We start from the raw sequence: 19,891 nt of genomic DNA, 5'->3' as shown, positions 1-19,891 counted from the left end.
CATCTGGCCCATAATGCTCCCCCCCTCCTCCTCTGGGCAATCTTCATTACTTCCCCACTGGGAATGACTGACAGTAATGTTCACTAATGTTCATGCACTTATGTTCTCTCTGGCACTCTCCTCTTCCTTCTCTCTCCCTCACCCATTCAGTGGCCCATTCTCTTTCACTCCCTCTCTCCATCACTCTCTCTGACAGACAAGCTGGCAACAGCTCTCTTCCTGACTCCTCATCTTCTAGTGAGCTCCCTGGTGACCTGAGAGTGGTCCTCCACACCAGTGCAACATCATACCGCGCGGCTGATTGAATCTTAATTGTTTTTAATCAACAGGCGGATAAATCAATAAGAGGCCTGCTATTATGCACACTAATCATTCCAGTGGAATGTAAACACACTGTCCCTGCTCAGGGCCAATAAAAAAAAACATGCCATGTCCCCTCAATGACAGAATAACTCATTGTTATCTCCTGGCATGCATTTTGCCCTGAGCTTGCATTCATGTAGGGACTGGACTCAGAGTGCTGATAAGGAATCTGAAAGGTCCTCTGGCAGATAATAATACTAACATGTGTACATAACTACGGGTGACACATTTCAATACAGAGCAATTCCAGCAAGTCCAAAAAACACACCTAGTCCATATACAATATGTGTTATGAGAAATCTTCATAATACTCTCATTCTCCACGATAATCTAAAGCTAAAATGTGTGTCTTGATGTTGATATGTAGTTTCAGTTGAACCCTTCCGTCGTGTTTGTTTGGTAAATGGTATTACCAGTAGATTGACTGAACATCACTGACCCACCTGTCTTCTTCCTCTGCCCCCATCAGACTGACGGGCACCAGAAATGGCTGAGATACAGTAAGCTATGTTAACATGAGCACTAGACGTCAAAGTAAAGTTTTAACTTGGAGTCATCAGACAGCCCAAAGGGGGGTCACGGCCTACCTACGCCGCTGAGGGCCTTACACTATAACATGAAGGTGAAGCATCCAAATAAAGGATTTAAACTTCCATGAAACACGAGTGACGGACACGCTAGCGCAGTTCAGACGAGCGGCCAAAAAGGGCTCAGGGCTCCCACTGTGATGTCTGCCAACTGAAATCCACTAATCCCGTCCCGTCACCTGCTCTATCTCCCAGTATCAAAGCACCCCGTGGGGCGTGGGGGTAGAGGGGCACTAGTCTGGGTCGGTTCAGGTGTCCTACTCCGAAAAGGCAGCTTCACAAAATACCAGAGCTGGATGCCCCCAACATAAAAAGAATACATCACGTCCGTAGTCACTGAGATCCGGATCAAATCGTGTTGTAAAAAAACCCATCTATAATCCGTCAGAGCTGGAACAAATTGGGATTGTGGATAAGCGTGTTAATGGAGGCATTTAATTAAGTCAGTGATGCCGTAGATTAACATTGCTTTGTCCCACACTTGGTGATCATAAAAAGGACACAAACACGCACAGACTCGATTCATGCTGTAGGAATGTATACATGCGTGAGTGTGTGCATGTGTATATGTGTGCACACAAGTGTGTGTGTGTGTGTGTGTGTGTGTGTGTGTGTGTGTGTGTGTGTGACCAATTGAGTCATTTCTGCCTCGGGCGATATATGACAAAGCAGATGGGTCTTCTGAAGTTTCTACAACATGCAAATGTACCCACATGCCTTGGCACTTATGCACTCACAAACAGAACAAAAAAAAACAACAACAAACAAATCAAAAACATTGCCATGGACACAAACGTCTACGTAAAATCATGCCTTAAGGAGACAGTGCCGGTGTTTATGAGTTTATTTAAGACTGATTTAACTGAACATCATTTAGACATGTCATTTACTGTAATGGACTTGATATTTTTTATGGCTCTTATATCTTAAAATGGACACTGAGACATTATTATCATTAAACGTATTATCATTAAGGCAATAAATGAAATATTGCACAATTAAAAAATATAAAACTAAAAGCTTTATAACCCTGTTAAGACACTAACGTCTAGTTCAAGACTCCTACCCAAATTTAAAAATGTCATGAAGCAAGGAGGTTAAAGCGCTACCAGGAAGAATACCGTGAGCCACACCAGTGGTTGTGGTGCAATTCGCAGCTGTAGTACAAAGACCGCTGACTTTGTCATGATGCTGGGAGCGGTTTGATTTGCACCCTATAACAAAGCCCATGTGCCAATACCTGATGTTGACACTCAGTAGACTAATAGCTCCAGGCTCCCGAACCGCTCTGCAGACTGTCACTAACTACTGCCCAACCCTGCTCTTCAGGTCTTCTTGTTGGCCTTTTTTGGTGCCGAGTAACTGGAAGTGCGATGGTCTTTCCTGTCAAATTCATCGTGCCCTTCCCTGTTAAAAAGAAGGGGAATTCCACTGGTTAGACTCCCTTATTATCAAGACCGTCAGTTATCATTTCCTTATTAACCATTTACTGCATATAAATAAAAGGGGTTTTCTTATCGCCACACTAAGTGATGTTGTTTTGTTAAGCAGACTCTTGGTTTTGCTTTTCAAATCCATTATTGGTTTTGAGTCTTCAATTCAAAACACAAAAATATTTGGGAAAGTGGTGTTTTTAATGTTTATTAATTGTTGTTTTGCACAGAACTAGATGCGACTCTCAAAGGTATAGGTGACCCAGGGTTCCTGAGGCTCCAGTGTGCTGTTTGTGGTTGACCAGGGGGGTATTCCAATTACATGGACAAACTTGGTAACCTTGGTAACTCAGGTTGTGCGACTCTGTACTTAACTCCTAAAACTGTGTGTCTCTACAGAATAGGAAACGTGGGATAATGGTTTGAGAACTGAAAACACCTGGAGCCTCTGGAAACTGCCCTCAAGCACAGTTCACTGGCCCGGCTGGAAAACAGTTTGAAAACAAAAAACATCTGCCAATCCATGGATTACAAAACCATACTTGGTACTTTCAGTTAGTTAGCAGTGTTCTGTGTGGTCGACACCTACACCAAACCTGTATTTTCCAGGTCTATATAACAGCAATCAGTTAGATAACAAAAACAGTAAAACTCAACACCATCTATTGACTCAATCTTAATTATTTGAAATCATATAATTTGCGATATTAACAGATAATGCTAATCATTTCAGATGTGACAAACAACCCAAGGAGTCTTCATTGGCATGTCAATCATTGATTAATCCAGCTGACTACACCGTTAAACTATGTAGTCTGAGTGAATCTAAAGCATAGATACCAAAAGTGATCATCCGAGTAAAGTTCACTCGGAGTTGTAAATTGTTGTGTTTATTATCATTTAACAGTATAGTGCCACCAGGCATTGAGTGTCACGTTCTATGAATAGTTTTTAGCTTTAACATAGCTGTTTCTGTACTTGATAATCGTTCATTATTCATCATGAATATTTGTATTATTTATATAATACCATGTTGGATTATTTAACTTAACACTCCATTGTCATCACCATCACAGCTCGGAGAGAGATGAGTGATGGTAAACATCAGCAGAGTGCAGAAGCTGATGTTTATTAATATCAGACTCCTGTGTGTAGCAGTAGTGCAGAGGTGCCTTCCCACCTGAAACAGCGGCTGCAGTAGAGGTCCCCGTCGCAGCCATGGCAACGGATGCCGGCATCCTGGTTACAGATGCAACACCAGGGCAGCTCATCCTCCTCATCTTCACTGTCTGAGTGCCGAAAAGCAGAGGCTGCTACAGCAGGTCTGGACCTGGATGGCTGGGTGGGCCCCTGGGCTAGAACCTGCGGGGGGGGGGGGGGGGAGTTATTAAACACTGCATTTTTAAAATGGTGTCAGTTTCAATTCGTTCTGGACAGCTGAGATTAAATAATATATAAAACAAAGTGCATAGTCTAAGGTTCTTAAATTCTGTTCACCCTGCAGTCATCAATTTAAGCACTGTGGAATAAAATTGTACAGCAGAGACACATTGGAGTCTGAATTGAAATCTAATTGGAATGGATAATTACAATATCAATAGTGACAGCCATATCTTTCCTTTTGTGCTCAGGCTTCTGATACTAAAGAGGAATCCAACTCACACCGAAACATTCAAGACTGACACAAACAATTCAGCACAGTCCAGCATATGACTGATGAGAACAATAATAATACACCCAATATATATTTATAAACCAACAATTCCTGCCCCTCTAGAGGTGTACTCTACACGAAGGTTCTTGTTCGGTCACCTTTGTCTTGCTGGTCTTTGAGCTTTCTATGTTGCGAGGGCCGCTGCGCTCAGGGGGGATGTTGAAGCCACACGCTTCGTCCAGCACTGCCTCCTCTGAAAGCTGGACAGAAAATGATATAATTCCACAAAAGATCAACATTATGAAACTAAATCTGCATGTAGCATCACTAATTATACCAATACAAGAACATTTGAATATCTACATTGACACACATGAATGCAAGCCTTTTCAAAATATCAGATAGGGCACTCTGCGTGAGTCGTTGGTTCAGCCTTGACCCTCTTTCGAGTATCCTGTTCTAATTCTAATGAAAGTCGTTCATTTGCTTAAATGTGAAAGCTAGACGATGTGCAAATTCTGCCCTTCAAGGGAACATTGATGTGCAAATCATAAGGGAACCTTCACAAAGCAGGTAAGAGCTAGCCAGGCAGGAGGACATGTTTCACTCTTCTTTTGTATCTCTGCCGTACTCGTTAGGACTATTGTCAGCGTGAAATACCTTAGTGATGGGTCTACTTGGTTGTAATCTGCCATACTATCCCTTTTCTTAAAAACACAGCTAATGATCTCTGATCATGGTCTAGTTCTTCTTCTCTTTCGATATCTCCTGTTTACCTGAAGATTTATTTCTGGAAGACATTGGCATCGTAAATTCAGTTTATTTTGCAGAGTTTTCATTAAATGTTAGGTTATTAAATATTTGGTTAGTAGGAGCTAAACTTTCGAGCTGCTGTTTTCAGCATGGCGTCACCGAAATTCCCCTGGTCAACTCACTTTCATGAGTAGACATTAGGAGCAATAGAAGCATAAATGTGTTTTTATGTGACAATATCCTGCTCAACCACCCTACAGCAAGTTCCTGTGGCGCAACCGGTAGAGCAAGGTGCTAAAAGCACCAAGCTCATGGGTTCCCAGGGAACACACAAAGGCATCTAATAAAAACGTATGTTTGACCTTTGGATTAAAGTGTTGGCAAAATAAAAAAAATGTGCACAGGTGCACCACCTACCCTCTTCAGTATCCTCTGCATGACCTCTTCCTCAGTCTCCTCATCGCTGTCCGGCTGCTGGAAGTCTTCCATTGAGACTATGATAAAGTTTGACACAGCGCACAACAGAATAAGTACATGCTGATGACACACCACATCGTTCATCCGCAAAGTCTGACCAACACATAGGCGCCAAAACACTGAATGCATTCACACCCCCCTGGGTTCTGCTGAAAACTATTATATAAATGGCCTTTCACACAGATGGGACCTCTAAGTTCTAAGAGTAAAAAACCTTTACAGTTTTCTGTGTAAAACTTTAATATTTTCTATGAGCTATACTAATTACTTATATTACTAATTGACTTATAAAACACTATATTTTCATTATTATTATTATTAGTGCTCTGAAAAGAGTGCATCATGGGTGAAAGTTTGGGTTTGTGTTTACCGTCCTGATACTCAGTCTTTTTCTATCTTAATTTTTATTAATTTTTTTACCAACCTTTGGTGGGGTCCTGTCCTTTGAGCTGGGCCAGCCTCTTTGCCATGTGCAGGATCTGCTCCTGGCTGTGCTGATCTCTCTGCAGCTCCGTCATGGCCTCGGCCAGCAGGCGGCTCTTCTCCGCCTCCAGCTGCTTGGCAGCCTTCTGCAGGTCGTCCAGGTTTTCATCCAGCAACTCATCCTTGGGCTTGTTCAGGTCGTTCAGGGCAGCTTCTGAAGTCACCGGAGACAAAGAAAACAATGTATGGCCAAGTAGGTTTTTTATTCACTAAACACATTAGTTCATGGTTACAAAGCCAGACTACTTTTGTGATTTGTGATAACATTTCCGCATGCTCGCGTTCTCTCCCTTACCTAATCTACTTTAGAAGTGTTGGAACAAGAAATAGAAATCTGAATTATAGACCAATAAATCAGTAAGCACCTAAGCTACACTTGGGGTAAGCTGTACACTGAGGACTTGCTATACTAGACTGATACTTTAGCAGAGTATCAGTTAAACCAAGCCACAAGCATCATACCTTCAGCTACTGGTTGCTGGCTGTCAATGGCCACTTCCTCGGACAACTGCTTCATGAGGTCATTGGCCTTTTCCGTCTGTGTGCGGGTGTCGGGTGGCTGGTGCACCTGCACGAAAACCACAACCTGATTTACACCGGCCACAGAGAGAGCTGCAGAAGTACTGAACTATGACTCCGCTGAACTATGCTGTAAGCTATGTTATCAGTTGTTCCTGCTGATCCAACAGACTAAAGACAACCGTTAACAGTCCAGCCACTCCCTACTATATGCAATGTACACATAACCATCGAAGGAGTTGCAAATCAAAAATGAATGTCTTATGAATCTTATATTCATATGCAATTGTGCCCTGATGTTTCTTACAGTTAGAATGAAGGTTAAGCAGAGTAACTCTTGAAGTCTATCTGGTTCTTACATATGTGACTCTGTACCTGATCTATGTGTGCGACTCTGTGCTCTTAGAGATAAGGAGAATGGAATGTTTCTGGGAACGTGCCTCTCTAAGTTCACTGTTACGCCTGAGTGCACTCTCTACGTTGCTAGACATTCGTCCTAAATTGATAGGGATAGCATTAATAAGACTAGTCAGGTGATTCCCCAGACTCAGTGTGACCCATGTAGGGTGGGCACAGTGATTAACGCCCCCCTCCTGTCAAGTAGGGTATGTCAACTTAGACTGATTCTCTGTATTGTCAGAGGGCAAGACGCAGAGATGCATTGAAAATCTTCATGTGATCTTGCCTCTCTCTCTTGATGCGCATCATTGTTATGAACTTTGTCATTTTGTAATAAACATTGTAATTGTTTCCTGATTTTTTAACCACGGCTATGTTTCAAGGCTGTGGTTCAAAATGACAATCAACAACCTGAAAGTGTTACTTGCTGGTTATTATACCCAAGTGAGTACCAGAAACCTTCCCCCCGTTTTAAGTAATAACTATAAAGATATATAAAGCTTGTTACTATATCTTAAAATATCTAGTGAAAAATATCTCTTTGAGGAACTATAGAATTGAATTGCTCTGGATTTGTGAAATCAAATGAAATAAGGTAAATATGAGGCCATCACAATCACATACCGGTGTTGGAGCCTGAGATGGTGGTGGTCTTCCCTGCAAAGCAGCAAGGCGATCCTCCATATCTTCAGAAGAAGGCAATGGCTTCACGGGGCCCCTCAGTGCGGCTAGTCGTGCCTCAATCTCCTTCTCGGACGGTATAGACTCTATGGAGGATGAACATGGTCAAACAGGGTCACAGAGGCTAAGCATTAGACATTACAGAAGGTGTGCAGTGCTGCCCCCACTTGGTTTAGTGTCCTCCTTCAGCTTCTCAAGCCTCTCCACCAGCGCATGGTCCTCTTTGCTTAAGCCTTTGGTGGGGATGTGTCCTGCCATGGTGTTTTTGCTGTGCCCAGGTCTGGCTGGCTGGTGAAGCTGTTGTGCCTGTTTTGCTTCCAGCGCAGCAACCCGCCTGGAAAAGCAATACATAAGCCACCACAAAGAAACTATGACTAAAAGAACTCTTAATCGAGCCACTGTACATGAAATACACTTACTTCTTGTAGTTTTCAGGCGGTGACCACTTCGCAGCATCATTCTTGGGCCCACCACTGCTGCAAAAGTCATGTGCCACTGATTAATATATGCCACATGCCACAAGTACTGCATTGCCATATTGAATGCTTAGTCTACTCAACCACCTTGTGAGATTCCCGTGACATTGCTTGCAGACTTTTTGCTGAGTGTTGCCACAGCGTGGCACCAGTGCGTTGAACGAGAGACATCCAGAGCAAAAGGCCCGTCCACAATTTTTACAGCCTAACTGCAAAATCATGAGTAACGGTGACGTTTTTTACACTGTTTTGATGGGGTGTAATTTCAAATGTATATTACCGCCCTAGCTTACATCAGCTGCGTTTCATGACAGATACAATGCAATGAAGCGTGCTTACCTCTTTTCTGAAGAGGGTGAATTTTGAAGCACAGGCATAGCAGCGATTATCCATGTCGATAAATAATGACTGTATGAATGTATAAATTACACGGTAAGACAATAATGCTAACGTTAGGTCTACAGAAATAGCAAGCCCTCACATTTCTGTCAGCTGTACAATTGCCAGACAAGGCACATATCTAACAAGGCCTAGCAAAGACACATGAGATGTATTCAACTGTGTTAAACAATGACACACATCATTTCTGCAGACAGATCACTCTGAACAAGGTAAATACTTACAACTCATGAGTGCAGTATTAAAGCCTCACACTTGGGGGAAGAATCAGGAAGAATACAGGAAGTTTGTCAGGTATTTGGAATACGGGTAAATGTAGTTCTACATGCTGGCATGTTATTAATATATTCTATTAAGTATTCCTTATTATTTTCCAATTGTTACAAAATGTCAAAGTTTTTATCTATATAGAAATTGTATCTTATATATTCACATGAAATATTTACTCATCAAATCTTTTGTTTCAAAAACATCATGAACATCTTAAACGTTTTAAACACGATTTCCCGTCGCACACTATTGTGGGCGTAGCCAGAATGGTTGTAGGGAGGGTGCTCAATCATTTTGAAAGTAAATACGATTTAGAGAATCACTCGGCCTCTAAGCCGTCATATCGCAAGACATATATTTAAAAAATGTATTCATTATATTTTTTATAAAAAATATTCTCATCTTCTCTATTCAGTCATTCTCTTGGAAACGCTGAAGTTATCTTCCGTCCACCGCATCGGCGAGTAGCCAATCAGCTTCGGAAAAAAGAGCTCGCGGTTTTTGTTCAAATGTTTTGAGCTGCAGGTCAGGCAAGGCAAGGGATAGAGAAGGGAGGAGATACCGTTGCGTTTGAACAGTGTCTTTTAAGATCAACGGTGTGCTATAATTGCTAACTGTACATTTCACATTTAGCACATTGTTTTCAAGAGGAAGCTCGTGTGATACAAGGTGAGGTTTGTTTGATTGTGAGTTATAATATTGTGATGGCTAGCTTGTCAGCTTAATGAATACAATATGGTAACGTTAGCTATTCTCTGGTCACTGTAGCTGTGTAGATCTTGCTGAAATTTGCCTAGCTAGCTAACTAGCGAATATGTAGCTATCGCCACTTTACTAACTTTCATATAAACTACCTTGATATTGTCGGTAATCTTTAGGATTTTGAATTGTTGTGTTGGTCATGGTTTGGGCAATATTCAGTTTAGCTAGCAGGGTAAGGCCTTTAACCAATGCATGGTAACCTTCCTCGCTAAATGTTTGACCATGTTAACCTAACTAGTTAGTTTGCAAATAAGCTTACTTTTGTTTATACGTATAGGAATAACTTATGGATAATTGGACAGAATTGTGTCAATTTCGTGATGCCGATTTTGATAATATGTTAGTAAAATCACTTGAACATCTTAACGTTTCGTGATGTAGATCTTTATGGGACCCAGGTTTGGTTTGCTACTTGCATGACCAGCATAGCAGTAGATTAACTTCATTTGCAATGTCACCCATCCAGTTTTGGCAGCTTCCCCCCACTTTAGCCGAGCGATGGCCGAGGCAGAGGCGGAGTGGGAGCTCTGCAAGGAGAACATCCAGCCGCTGAGGGGAGGCCGAGCTATCTCTGCACTGAGGGAGGCCCTCACTCTGCAGGAAGAGGGTGGCTCTGCCATCACACAGCGCCAACAGTAAGTTGGCTCCTTTAATGGATTTCTCGATGACTATTGTCATTACCTCCTGTAAGCTGTGATTGGGCCTCTTTTTCTGGCAGCTGCATTGATTGGCTGTTTTGCACAGTTTGACCTACAGTTTAATTTTTTTTTTTTTTTTTTAACTGTGTGTGTAGTAAAAATGAACAGACCCCCGTTATAATTTAATCGTTCTGAAACACCATGCATTCAACGTGATGTAATAATATTTTTGTCTGCAGGGCATTTGAAACAGAGCTGCGCATGTATGATGGCGAAGATCCACTAGACGTATGGGATAGGTAAGATTCCTTGTGACTGCTCAGTGGGAGAAAAATCTGGGATGAGAACACTTGAGTTTGGGGTCATTTAAAAAAAAAAAATCCTTGTTTTCCATGCGGATGAGTTCCAAAGGAAATATAGTAATTGCCAATAATGTGTATTAATTTAAATTATAATTGTGTCCTTCAAACTTTTTTGTGGAAAATGGGGACATTTCTAAGTGACCACACACTTTTGAAGGGTAGTGTTTATTTGTTAAATGATGTACTGTAAATCGCTGCAAATGTTAATTGTTTGTCTCTGACAGGTACATAAAGTGGACAGAACAGACATTCCCTCAACGAGGGAAGGAAAGCAAGTTCTCTGTGCTTTTGGAAAGTGCAGTAAAGAAGTTTACAGAGACGCAGAAATACTACAATGATGCCCGTTACATTGACCTCTGGATTAAGTTTGTAAGTGGCAGCACTGTTATAGACATCATGTTTCAGACTTACTTCAAGCAATGGTATAACCACTATATGGGCACAATCTGCTATCAAAATAGGTTTCACTGAGGCATGCTGTTGATTTCAATACTCTTGCCCTACTCAGGCGGACAACTGTCAAGAGCCTTTGGATATCTTCCGGTACATGCAAGCCCAGGGGATTGGCCTGATGTCATCTGCTTTCTACATAGCATGGTCTGAGGAATACGAGAAGAGGGGAAACCTCCGTAGTGCTGACACCACATTCCAGGAGGGGCTGAGATGTGGGGCAGAACCTAAGGATCGACTCAAGCAGTTCCACAAGTAATGCCTTAATGAGAGAGTTACTCTCTCCTACATAGTTATGCTTTTTTCCAAAACAGCAGTCAGTTCAGTTAAAGATGTGTTCCTTGATTGTAATCAAGTACATCTTTTATCAAATTCAAAAAACACAAGTTGTCAAGTCTTTTTTTAGCTACTTTGTTTTGGACAATACAAGAGACTAAATAAAGGTGTTTGTGTGTGTCCTCAGGGCTTTGCAGGCGCGTGTGACTCGCCAAGTGATGTCGGGAATGGGTCAAGAAAGCTGCGTGGGTGATGCCATGGAAATGGAGACGGAGGAACCTAACAGGAAGACGCTGGTGGAACTGAAAGCCTTGGGGAAGGAAAAGACTGTGGCACCCATCAGCAGAGGGAGCAGCATTAATACCCGTAAAGGCCGAATTATGCTCTGTTTTAGACGTAACGCCTAAGCACGTAATTTACACAAGGAACTTGTTTTAGACAAGTTTTGATTTAAGGTTCGTTTTAGACGCAGAGCGTGTTGCAAGGCTTGTGTTGCGTGTTGCAAAGCAAATTGACGCCAGAACTGTAGATTTATTTTGAGTTAAGTAAGCCTATTTATTGCAGCAGGACAAAGGAAAAAAACTTACCGGAGCATGAAAGTGTAGTGGGCGAAAGGCTTGATGTTATGAATACATGTGTTACACAAAATACAAATGTTGGCAATTCAGTACCAGTGGCGAAAAAGACATGACGCAAAAGTTCGTTTATTGACATCTTTTAATGACTGCGACAGGCTTTAAAACGATGTGTTTATGAGTTACATTATTTAAGATGAGGTGGTAAACGGTGAGAGAATCTCATCATGTTGTCAATGCTTGTAACTACAATGGTGCTGGCCATCAGTTAAGCCCACGTTAATGTTAACTTTTGTATATGAGCAGACCGGGCTCATTCTATCAAAATCGCGGGTGCAATTGATTGATTCACGTCAATATGAACTCAATGAATGATACCACCATGACTCACAAGTGCAGGGATTAAAGCATTCCGGCACCGTGCCGGATTTCCGGCGTGTGGCGTTTGGCTGCGGAAAAAAAGTCTAATATAATTATATATATATATATATTTTTTTAACACACGTCTCGATATCATCACCATTACTTTCGAGTTTATCAGTTCGTCTGCCAATGATATGAAAGGAGCACAACTTTCAGGCGCTCAAAATAACATTATTAGCCAATCAGAAGTAGATTGGGGCGGGTCTTGTGAAAATGTGCTTTCAGCACCGGCTTTTCTATATGGCTCTGCCTTATGCTACGTAGAGACAAACGTAGAGATACTGTCACACCGAAGCAGAGTAAATTCAAGAATCCTTGGGATGATGCCCTCCTAGTTGATAAAGGATTGAAAAATACATGGCGCTGGGCATGGATAGAAGAGATGGGGAAGGACGGTAAGCCTTTTGGTAGCCGGTGTAAGAAGTTAAGAGAAGCAGGTGCTCTCTTGAGCTCAAGAAAGCTTCTGTATGCAACTAGCGGGGGAAAAGTGCTTCCAGTGCTTCCACTTCATCACCCGCTCATAGAGCAGTTCGCGCTATCCAACACACAACGCTTTTACAACCACATCTGATGTACCAGCATCAATAACTGACCGTTAATGTGCCCTGAAATACGCTTGTGTACGTTCATCGCAGAACACAATCTGTCTTCCAGGCTCGCCCAACCCCTGTTGAATATATGCCAAAAAATCGCTGAAGTCAAAATTGCTTTGAATAAACTGTCAATATCCAATCAGCATGCCAGCTATTTTAACACATGGCATAACACCAGAGTCCAAAAGACGTATTTCGGAAAAGCGAAAAAACGGCATGTTTTTCTTAAATGTCGACAAATTCACCAACAACAACATAGACAATGTCCTCGTTCGTTTTTTGGATGAAGATGACAATGCATTCAAAACGTAACACTTGCCAGGCAGGAACATGAATATAGCCAATGCCTCAGCACTTACTGCTAGAATAAAATATGTACATTTTAATTTACGATTATTTCTTTTGAACAAAGTAATTATGGAACTGTTGCAATATAAATCTGTATTATCTACGTGTATTATCTACACTGTTGCACTTCAACGGTTTAAAAAGTGGATCACTGTCCTTTTTCATAGATCCTCAATGAAATGGTTGCAAATCAAATCTTCTTCCACTGACTGAATTTCACATACCCTTATAACATGTCACCTTATGATTGTAGGTCATCTTGAAATCTTCCAAGGACAAAGCTTAGCAGCAAAACTTGATATCAAGAGAAATCGTAAATGCTACATGTGTTAGTACCATATTGTAGTGAGGTGGAGTACTATTGCTGACCTTCTTGGGATTGCAGTTTCAAAAGTCCCACCATAATCTGCCATCATTCATTTCTAAATGTTTTTTTTTTTTTTTTTTGACCCTGTAAATGTGTGCACCACCGGACCACACACCCCCTCGCACTCAACCACATTCAAAAAAAGTTCAGGCACAGGATTTTTTTTTGCTTTAAACCCTGCAAGTGGCGGAAAATGAATATGAAAGTACCTATTTGTTCGTGAATAACCACATTCTCTCCAAACAATCGCGGGTGAGAATGGGATATTCTCTCCATAAATTCGCGGTAATTTAAGCATTCTATAAGTGTTTAAAGGGGATTTGTAAAGGAGTTCATGTCTTTGGACCTCTTCTGTTATGTTTGTTCCTAATCCATAAGAAAAGGCTTGTGAGACGGTCTGCAGGGTATTCATGATTTTAAAAAATGTCTGGGTCTAAAAAAGGCTGTAGTATGCTATTAACCCGGAAACGTGAGACTCTGTGAAAGGTTGTGGTAGCCGGCCAATCACAGCCTTTGCGAGCTGTGTAGGGCCGTAGTGTTTTAGTCGCATAGTCAGGAATTTTGGGCGACGCACTTAAGCACGTAAGGGGGGATATTTTACCCCGCAAGGGGGGGTTATGTATCTTACGTGCTTACGCGTTACGTCTAAAACAGAGCATAATTCGGCCTTTAGAGGAACCAGGGAATCTGCCTCATGACCTAATGATCTCTTTACATCGGCACTCAGTGTTTTCCACAGGTTTCAAAACTGTGGTGGTAAAAATGACACTTTAGTTGAGCCACCCCTCTTAACATTTGCAGAAGGGAGTATGTCTCCTACTTGCTTGACACACTTATGACCTTAACATAAGTAAACACAAATAGGGTCATTTGGAAATCTGTGAATAAAATAATAACATTATTGACGGAATAGGCCAAGGGATTAAGATGATGCCTGAAAGTATTACCTAATGCTTTTTTTTTTTTTAACTTATTTCATACAATTCATGCACAGCATGTTCTGATTGTTATAGTGAAAAGTCTTTGATTGCGACAGAGTTTTCAAAGTCTTAACTTTGTTGATGTTGATGCTTATTAACCTCTCAACCTCCGGTTTAAATAGAAGTCTGATTATTTGTTAAATACATATGATGCCTCTGCAGACCTGAACAAATAACATTGAGATAAATTGCGTTCAGATATCCATAGTAACGAGAGGGTCTCTGAAGGGTCTGAAGCATCTAAAAGTTGCAGTACAGGAAAGTTGTGTAATGGATATGAATACATTAACTGAATTTTGATTTAATTGTTGAGTGGTTGAACTATAGCTACCTTTGCCTGGTCCTTTTGCATTATTTAAATCAAGCTCACAAGCGTTGTGGCTTTCAAGTACTTCAGCCTCTGTGGAGTGCCAGAGAAGCCTATATTATTTGCATTTTAAAGACCATATCGTACAGTAACATTCACACAAAGTTTTTAAGTCTCCTGATGCCAGAACTTTTCTCATGAGTTCCTTTCATTTTACAAATTCCTTCTAGTATGCTTATTTGTTTCTATTAACTTTAGATGGGTTGTTCAGCTCTAAATTAATGGTCCAAAAAAATGATATTTATCCTAACCATCATTCCCATGTCTTGCTCTGGGCCAGATCAGCCGCGCAGGCTGCAGATGAAGGCCCCCATGGCTCCTGTCAGGAACAGCCGCCTGATGGTGTTCGATGAGAACAAGAAGGTGGCCGAGCCCCAGGACCCCAAGCTGGAGAGCTGGATGGGTCCGCCTAGCGCCAGGGCCAAGGAGAACGAACAGAAGCCAGACAAGTGGACCAAAGCCAAGGTATTGCATGTTAGAAAACATTATAAACGAACATTTCCCTCTCTGTAACACAATCGTTAATGTCTGGGTTAACTCACAAGCACAGTGAATAACCTTATGGGTGGGAAAGAAAAAGGAAGTTAGTTCATGTTTGGTCTTTCTTCTTTCTTCTATGTTTCTAGTTGCCCCAGAAGACCCGTGCTGGCCTCCCAGTGGTGATTCCTGCCCCTGCCAAACCCATGTTCCAGCCGTTTGTGGAGGAGTGTGAGCAGCCTCCTGCTGTGTGAGTGACCTGGCACACCTTAGTGCTAATGTACTCAATCACTTTAGCTGAAGCACCTTGCAGCCAAGTAGACTTGTATGGGTCTTATGTAGAGGCGAATCAGTACAAATGGTGAACTTTAATGTGCCTGGGTGGATGCATGAGGGTGTGTGTCTGTTGTGCTATTGGTAAATTGCCTGTGTTAACACTGCCTCTCCTTCTCTCCTGTCCAGCACGCCGTGTAAGATCAACCCGCGTATGAACTCCGTGCTGTCTGCGCGTAAGCCCCACCGCGAGGAGACGCCCCTGAAGCGCCTACAGGACTGGCAGGCACAGCAACAGCAGCAGGCGGCGGGGGCTCAGGCCCCAGGTGCAGACAGCAAGCCCCGGGAGCAGAGCATGTACTGCAAGGAGCTCCTGTTCAACGGCGCCACCGAGTTCTGCATCGAGGAGCTACGCGCCATGCGCTACAACCAGAAGCATGCCCAGAGACTGGTAGCCAGCAGCAACAGTAGCCAAGGTGACGAGAGCGCAGGAGCATCTGCAGCTGCTGAGAGTTGCAGCGCAGGACCCTCCAGCTCTGGCTCCTCACACTGAACGGTGCTGTGAAGGGAAGAAAAAGAGACAATGTGTGTGTGGGCGTGCACTTACTGTGGTTTTTAGCCAGTAGATGCAACTCTTATTTGTATTGTTTTTATGGTTGTTTCCTCTTCCTGTATGTTTGTCTTTCTCTGTGTCGTTTTGTTTTTAAGAAGTCTGGAAGAAGCCAGAGGGCAAGATGATGTGAACAAAATAAGCATGTTAAGTGTGTAGGTACTTTCGTTCCAACCTTCACACTCTACCATTTGGATTGAAGCTGCTGTTTGTGTCAACAACAGTAGGCTACAGGTGCATTTGTGTATATGTTCAATCTCATATGGCTGTGTAATAGGCTTCAGATGAGATTGTATAATTTTTCCAAATTACAGTATCAGATTTTTACTGTAAATCAAGAGGGATTTTTTTGTGCATTGTTTGTACTGTTACAGAAATACATTGATTATTAACAATGCGTTTTTCATAAAGGGTTTATAATTCCCTGAAACACAGTAGCTCAATAGTGTTGTATGCCTCGATTCAAAACCCCCAAATAAAGCAGTTGTTAAGACACCAGCACTTTAATACCTGGTTATTGAATGACCTGAAATGCTAGGAAGAATAGTGGTACTCTTAGCTGTAATCCTCCATTTATAGAGCCAGATTAGTGTTTACAGTCAGTCATTTTAATGCTTACAAAGTTCAGCTATTCATAACTGATGAATACATTTTCAGTTTCATAAATATTGCACTCGTATAAAATATAATTTATTTTTAGTGTGTAGGAGGGGAAATTTAAAGATGGTTTTGTCTCCGATGATCTTGAACGCACATGATTTGTTCTCTGTATTGATGAAACAATTTTCCTCGGGACAATGGGCTTTGATAATGATGTATAGACGCAGATGAGCGCCACCACAACTATGTACGGCCAGCCGGAGTTATCCTAGACTGACAGCAGAGGGCGCAAGAGCGGAGAAAAGAGCATGACATTGGAAAGGCTACATCTGCGTTTGCTTCTAATGTTGTTTAAATCTTGAATTGGACAAGAAGGGGATTTGTGTTGTGGTCTTCAATGAAAGGCCCCCCAGACCAGAACAATGTGACTGTCAAGGTCGCAAATAAAACTGACCTTCGTCAGACTTGAACAACAGACGCTAACACCGGGCAGTTTGCCGTATAGACCGATGCAGCCACTTCTGCCCTCATGTCCTAATTAAGTTAATGAAATGAAAACTCCATTAGGTTCTTGCATGGATAATGCTCTCTCGCGCGCCTCCCTCTCTGGATCCAATTCCTTCAGGCTGACAGCAGCATTCAACCGTGCTGCTGCTCACAAGAGGATGTCTACTTTGCCAGTGTGATTTAACGCCAGACAGTCGCTTACATGTTTATTTTTGTTGCTAGATTAAGGTTTCCAAAAAATGTCTTCCAAGTATACCCTAATACAGTGGTTCTGACGTTGGTGGTGAAAGAAGTTGGTAAATCGAGCAATTTAACAGGCTGCAGAGGCCCAGGCAGTGAGGTGGGATGGACGGGCAGCTGTGGTCATTAGCACGTCAAAAGCAGACACGTTGTGGAGAGGACTGGCTTGATGGTACCCTTGGGACCTAACCCCACAGCAGACGTGTTTAGCAGCAGCAGAGGGGACTTCGCTTTTCATCCAGTCAAGCAGCCACGGCCTATACGTGGAGGACTTAATCAACTGACCTGTCATCACTGAAGAAGAAGTGGATATCATTGTCAGCTTTTACTGCTTGTCTTATGAAGTTGTGAGTACTTACCAGGCCTACTTGAATTTATTGAATGCGTTGTGCTACTATATATTAATATCCTTTTTTCCTTTGGTCTTTGGTGTGCAGACTGTATGAAGTCAGATAATTTCTCATCTGAGTGAAGCAACCAGTAACCGTTTCAGATAAATATATCCAGAGACAGGAAATCAATAGCTCTTCCATTCAATAGGAATCGCTGTACATGTGTGTGTGTGTGTGTGTGTGTGTGTTTTTGTGTGTGCTCAACAGGTAAGTAAAGACTAATATCTGTTGACTTAAATAGACCCTTGCTTACTTGCTAGTCTGTCTCTACACTCTAGTTGTCCACTTGTACTCACATGGGCCAGTTATCAGCCAGATGACTGAACCCCCATCCAGTCATTCTTATGGAACGGAATGGAATCAGAGCCACTGTTGTGATGGCCAGTGAAGGCTGGATGCAGCCAAATAGCCACAGGGCCACATCTAGGGCAAGTTGCGTGAAGCCCAAGATATGCACTTACAGATTTTGCGAGAGAATACAGAATCGACATGGCATGCAAACCTCTCATGCTGTAAATAGTCACTATTCTATCTTGTAACAAACAAATGGAGCATTGTATCTCCCTTATAGCAGCTGATGCTGGCACGGACCTAGTCCTGATCTGGTACCAATCTGGCACTGTACTGGCACTGCTCTGGCCCAGATCAGTTTCAGAGTCTGCTGCTTTAGGGGGTAGCCGCCCTGGAAATTGCCGTGGATACAATGCTAACCATGTTAATTAGGCAAATGTAAATGGCATCCTGCATTGGCTGAGCTGACATTAACAGGCCAGTAGAAAACGAGCCAGAGGGCAATGTTCCTCACATATCTGTGCCACATATTTATAAAGGAGTGCCAATGCCTGGCCCTACAAATGGTCATTGAATACACTTTGCTTGGTCTTGAACCGCCGTGTGAAAGGATCAAGAGAATGATCTCATTTGGTCAGCTTGCATGATTAACTTAGGTTTTCTCTGTTGACATGCTAAATGCGACTGAAACACTGACCATTAGGGTTTCCAATTACACTCTTTGGTATTCATGAGTCCTTTTTACTGTGAGGACAAAGCCCTTTGTCATGTCATTTCTGCCACGGAGTCGTCCTTTATAGGGAGTGCGTTGAAGCTGTGATTGGTTTAAGGTCAACAGATACTCGTGGCTGTCAAAGACTCACTGATGTGTTTATGTGTGAGTGAGTGAGTGAGTGAGTGAGTAGGTGAGTGTGTTGTATGTGTGAATGTGATTGATTTTTATTAACTTACTTATGTGCTTGTGTGTTTGTATATGTACTGCATGTATGTGCGTGTGCATGCATGCAAAAGCCTGTGTGAGATCTTTATATAGAAGAACCCAACATGGCTACTGAAGTGTGATATGTATGTCACAGCCACGCAAATGAAGGCCCCGGGGCTTCTGTGAGCTGAGCCTCCAACCTTCACAGGAGAGGAGAGAGTGAGGGCCACAGAGCAGTAATCCTATGCAGCAGCACTGAGCCATGCACTCAGCTGAGGGGAAGGGGTAGGGACAGGCACGCGTGGGGCCATCAATATTAGCCACCATAAGAAAAGAGGAGGGACAGAGATGGTGTGTGTGTGTGTGTGTGTGTGTGTGTGTGTGTGTGTGTGTGTGTGTGTGTGTGTGTGTGTGTGTGTGTGTGTGTGTGTGTGTGTCTGTGTGTGTGTGTGTGTGTGTGTGTGTGTGTGTGTGTGTGTGTGTGTGTGTGTGTGTGTTGGGGGGAGGGGGGGTCACATCTGCCTCACTCCCCCGCCAGCGAGAATTTTTTTCTGTATTATTGAAATGCAAATAGGTCGGGGCCGAGGGGTTTTTCCTCATGTTTGTGTGTGCTTGTGTTTATTTTCCCCTCCTTTTGGTGTGTTCCGTGTTTGATGGAAAGGGTTAGGATTTGGAAGGAAGCCTTGACGTGCCATCTGACATGAAATTAAGAAATAGCTTAGGCTGTCCTTCAAGATTTGACCCGTGTCTGAAAATGATAACACACTGTTTGACCCCTACGCACGAAATCAGAAATACATGCATATAAAAAAAAACATCTTTCCTACTGTTAATGAAACATTTATGGGTGAGACATAAGGGCTCAATCAGCTGGTTCTATCCTTACTTTTTTCACCATTGCATATTTTTAATGACACACTAAATGCATTACTTTATTCATGTTG

At 42.4% G+C, this 19,891-nt stretch overlaps 2 protein-coding genes across 3 annotated transcripts; one reads left to right on the top strand and one right to left on the bottom strand.

The window, feature by feature from the left end:
* Positions 1-1,787: 1,787 nt before the first annotated feature.
* Positions 1,788-8,494, bottom strand: zfyve19 (zinc finger, FYVE domain containing 19). 2 transcript variants are annotated; one of them, XM_080849799.1, is made up of 12 exons: positions 8,449-8,494; positions 8,165-8,233; positions 7,913-8,034; positions 7,769-7,825; positions 7,517-7,683; positions 7,293-7,435; positions 6,213-6,318; positions 5,692-5,904; positions 5,208-5,284; positions 4,196-4,297; positions 3,564-3,745; positions 1,788-2,357 (listed from the first exon to the last, which is right to left on the bottom strand). In XM_080849799.1, exons 2-12 carry the CDS (start codon positions 8,216-8,218, stop codon positions 2,276-2,278), a joined length of 1,305 nt encoding a protein of 434 aa, XP_080705925.1. In that variant the 5' UTR covers positions 8,219-8,233; positions 8,449-8,494; the 3' UTR covers positions 1,788-2,275. The 2 variants fall into 2 exon arrangements, with proteins under 2 accessions (XP_080705925.1, XP_080705926.1); XM_080849800.1 differs by having other exon boundaries at positions 7,769-7,822.
* A 1,260-nt stretch (positions 8,495-9,754) lies between these two features.
* bub1bb (BUB1 mitotic checkpoint serine/threonine kinase Bb) lies at positions 9,755-15,938 on the top strand (the record flags this gene model as incomplete). Its single annotated transcript, XM_080850184.1, has 8 exons — positions 9,755-9,891; positions 10,134-10,193; positions 10,481-10,625; positions 10,765-10,961; positions 11,170-11,348; positions 14,916-15,100; positions 15,262-15,362; positions 15,575-15,938. 8 exons carry the CDS (start codon positions 9,755-9,757, stop codon positions 15,936-15,938), a joined length of 1,368 nt encoding a protein of 455 aa, XP_080706310.1.
* Positions 15,939-19,891: the final 3,953 nt, after the last annotated feature.

The sequence above is a fragment of the Sprattus sprattus genome (genome assembly GCF_963457725.1).
Source record: "Sprattus sprattus genome assembly, chromosome: 13".
NCBI lineage: Eukaryota > Metazoa > Chordata > Actinopteri > Clupeiformes > Clupeidae > Sprattus > Sprattus sprattus.
Note: the sequence above shows the minus strand (reverse complement) of the source record. Positions and strands in the feature narration are given on the sequence as shown.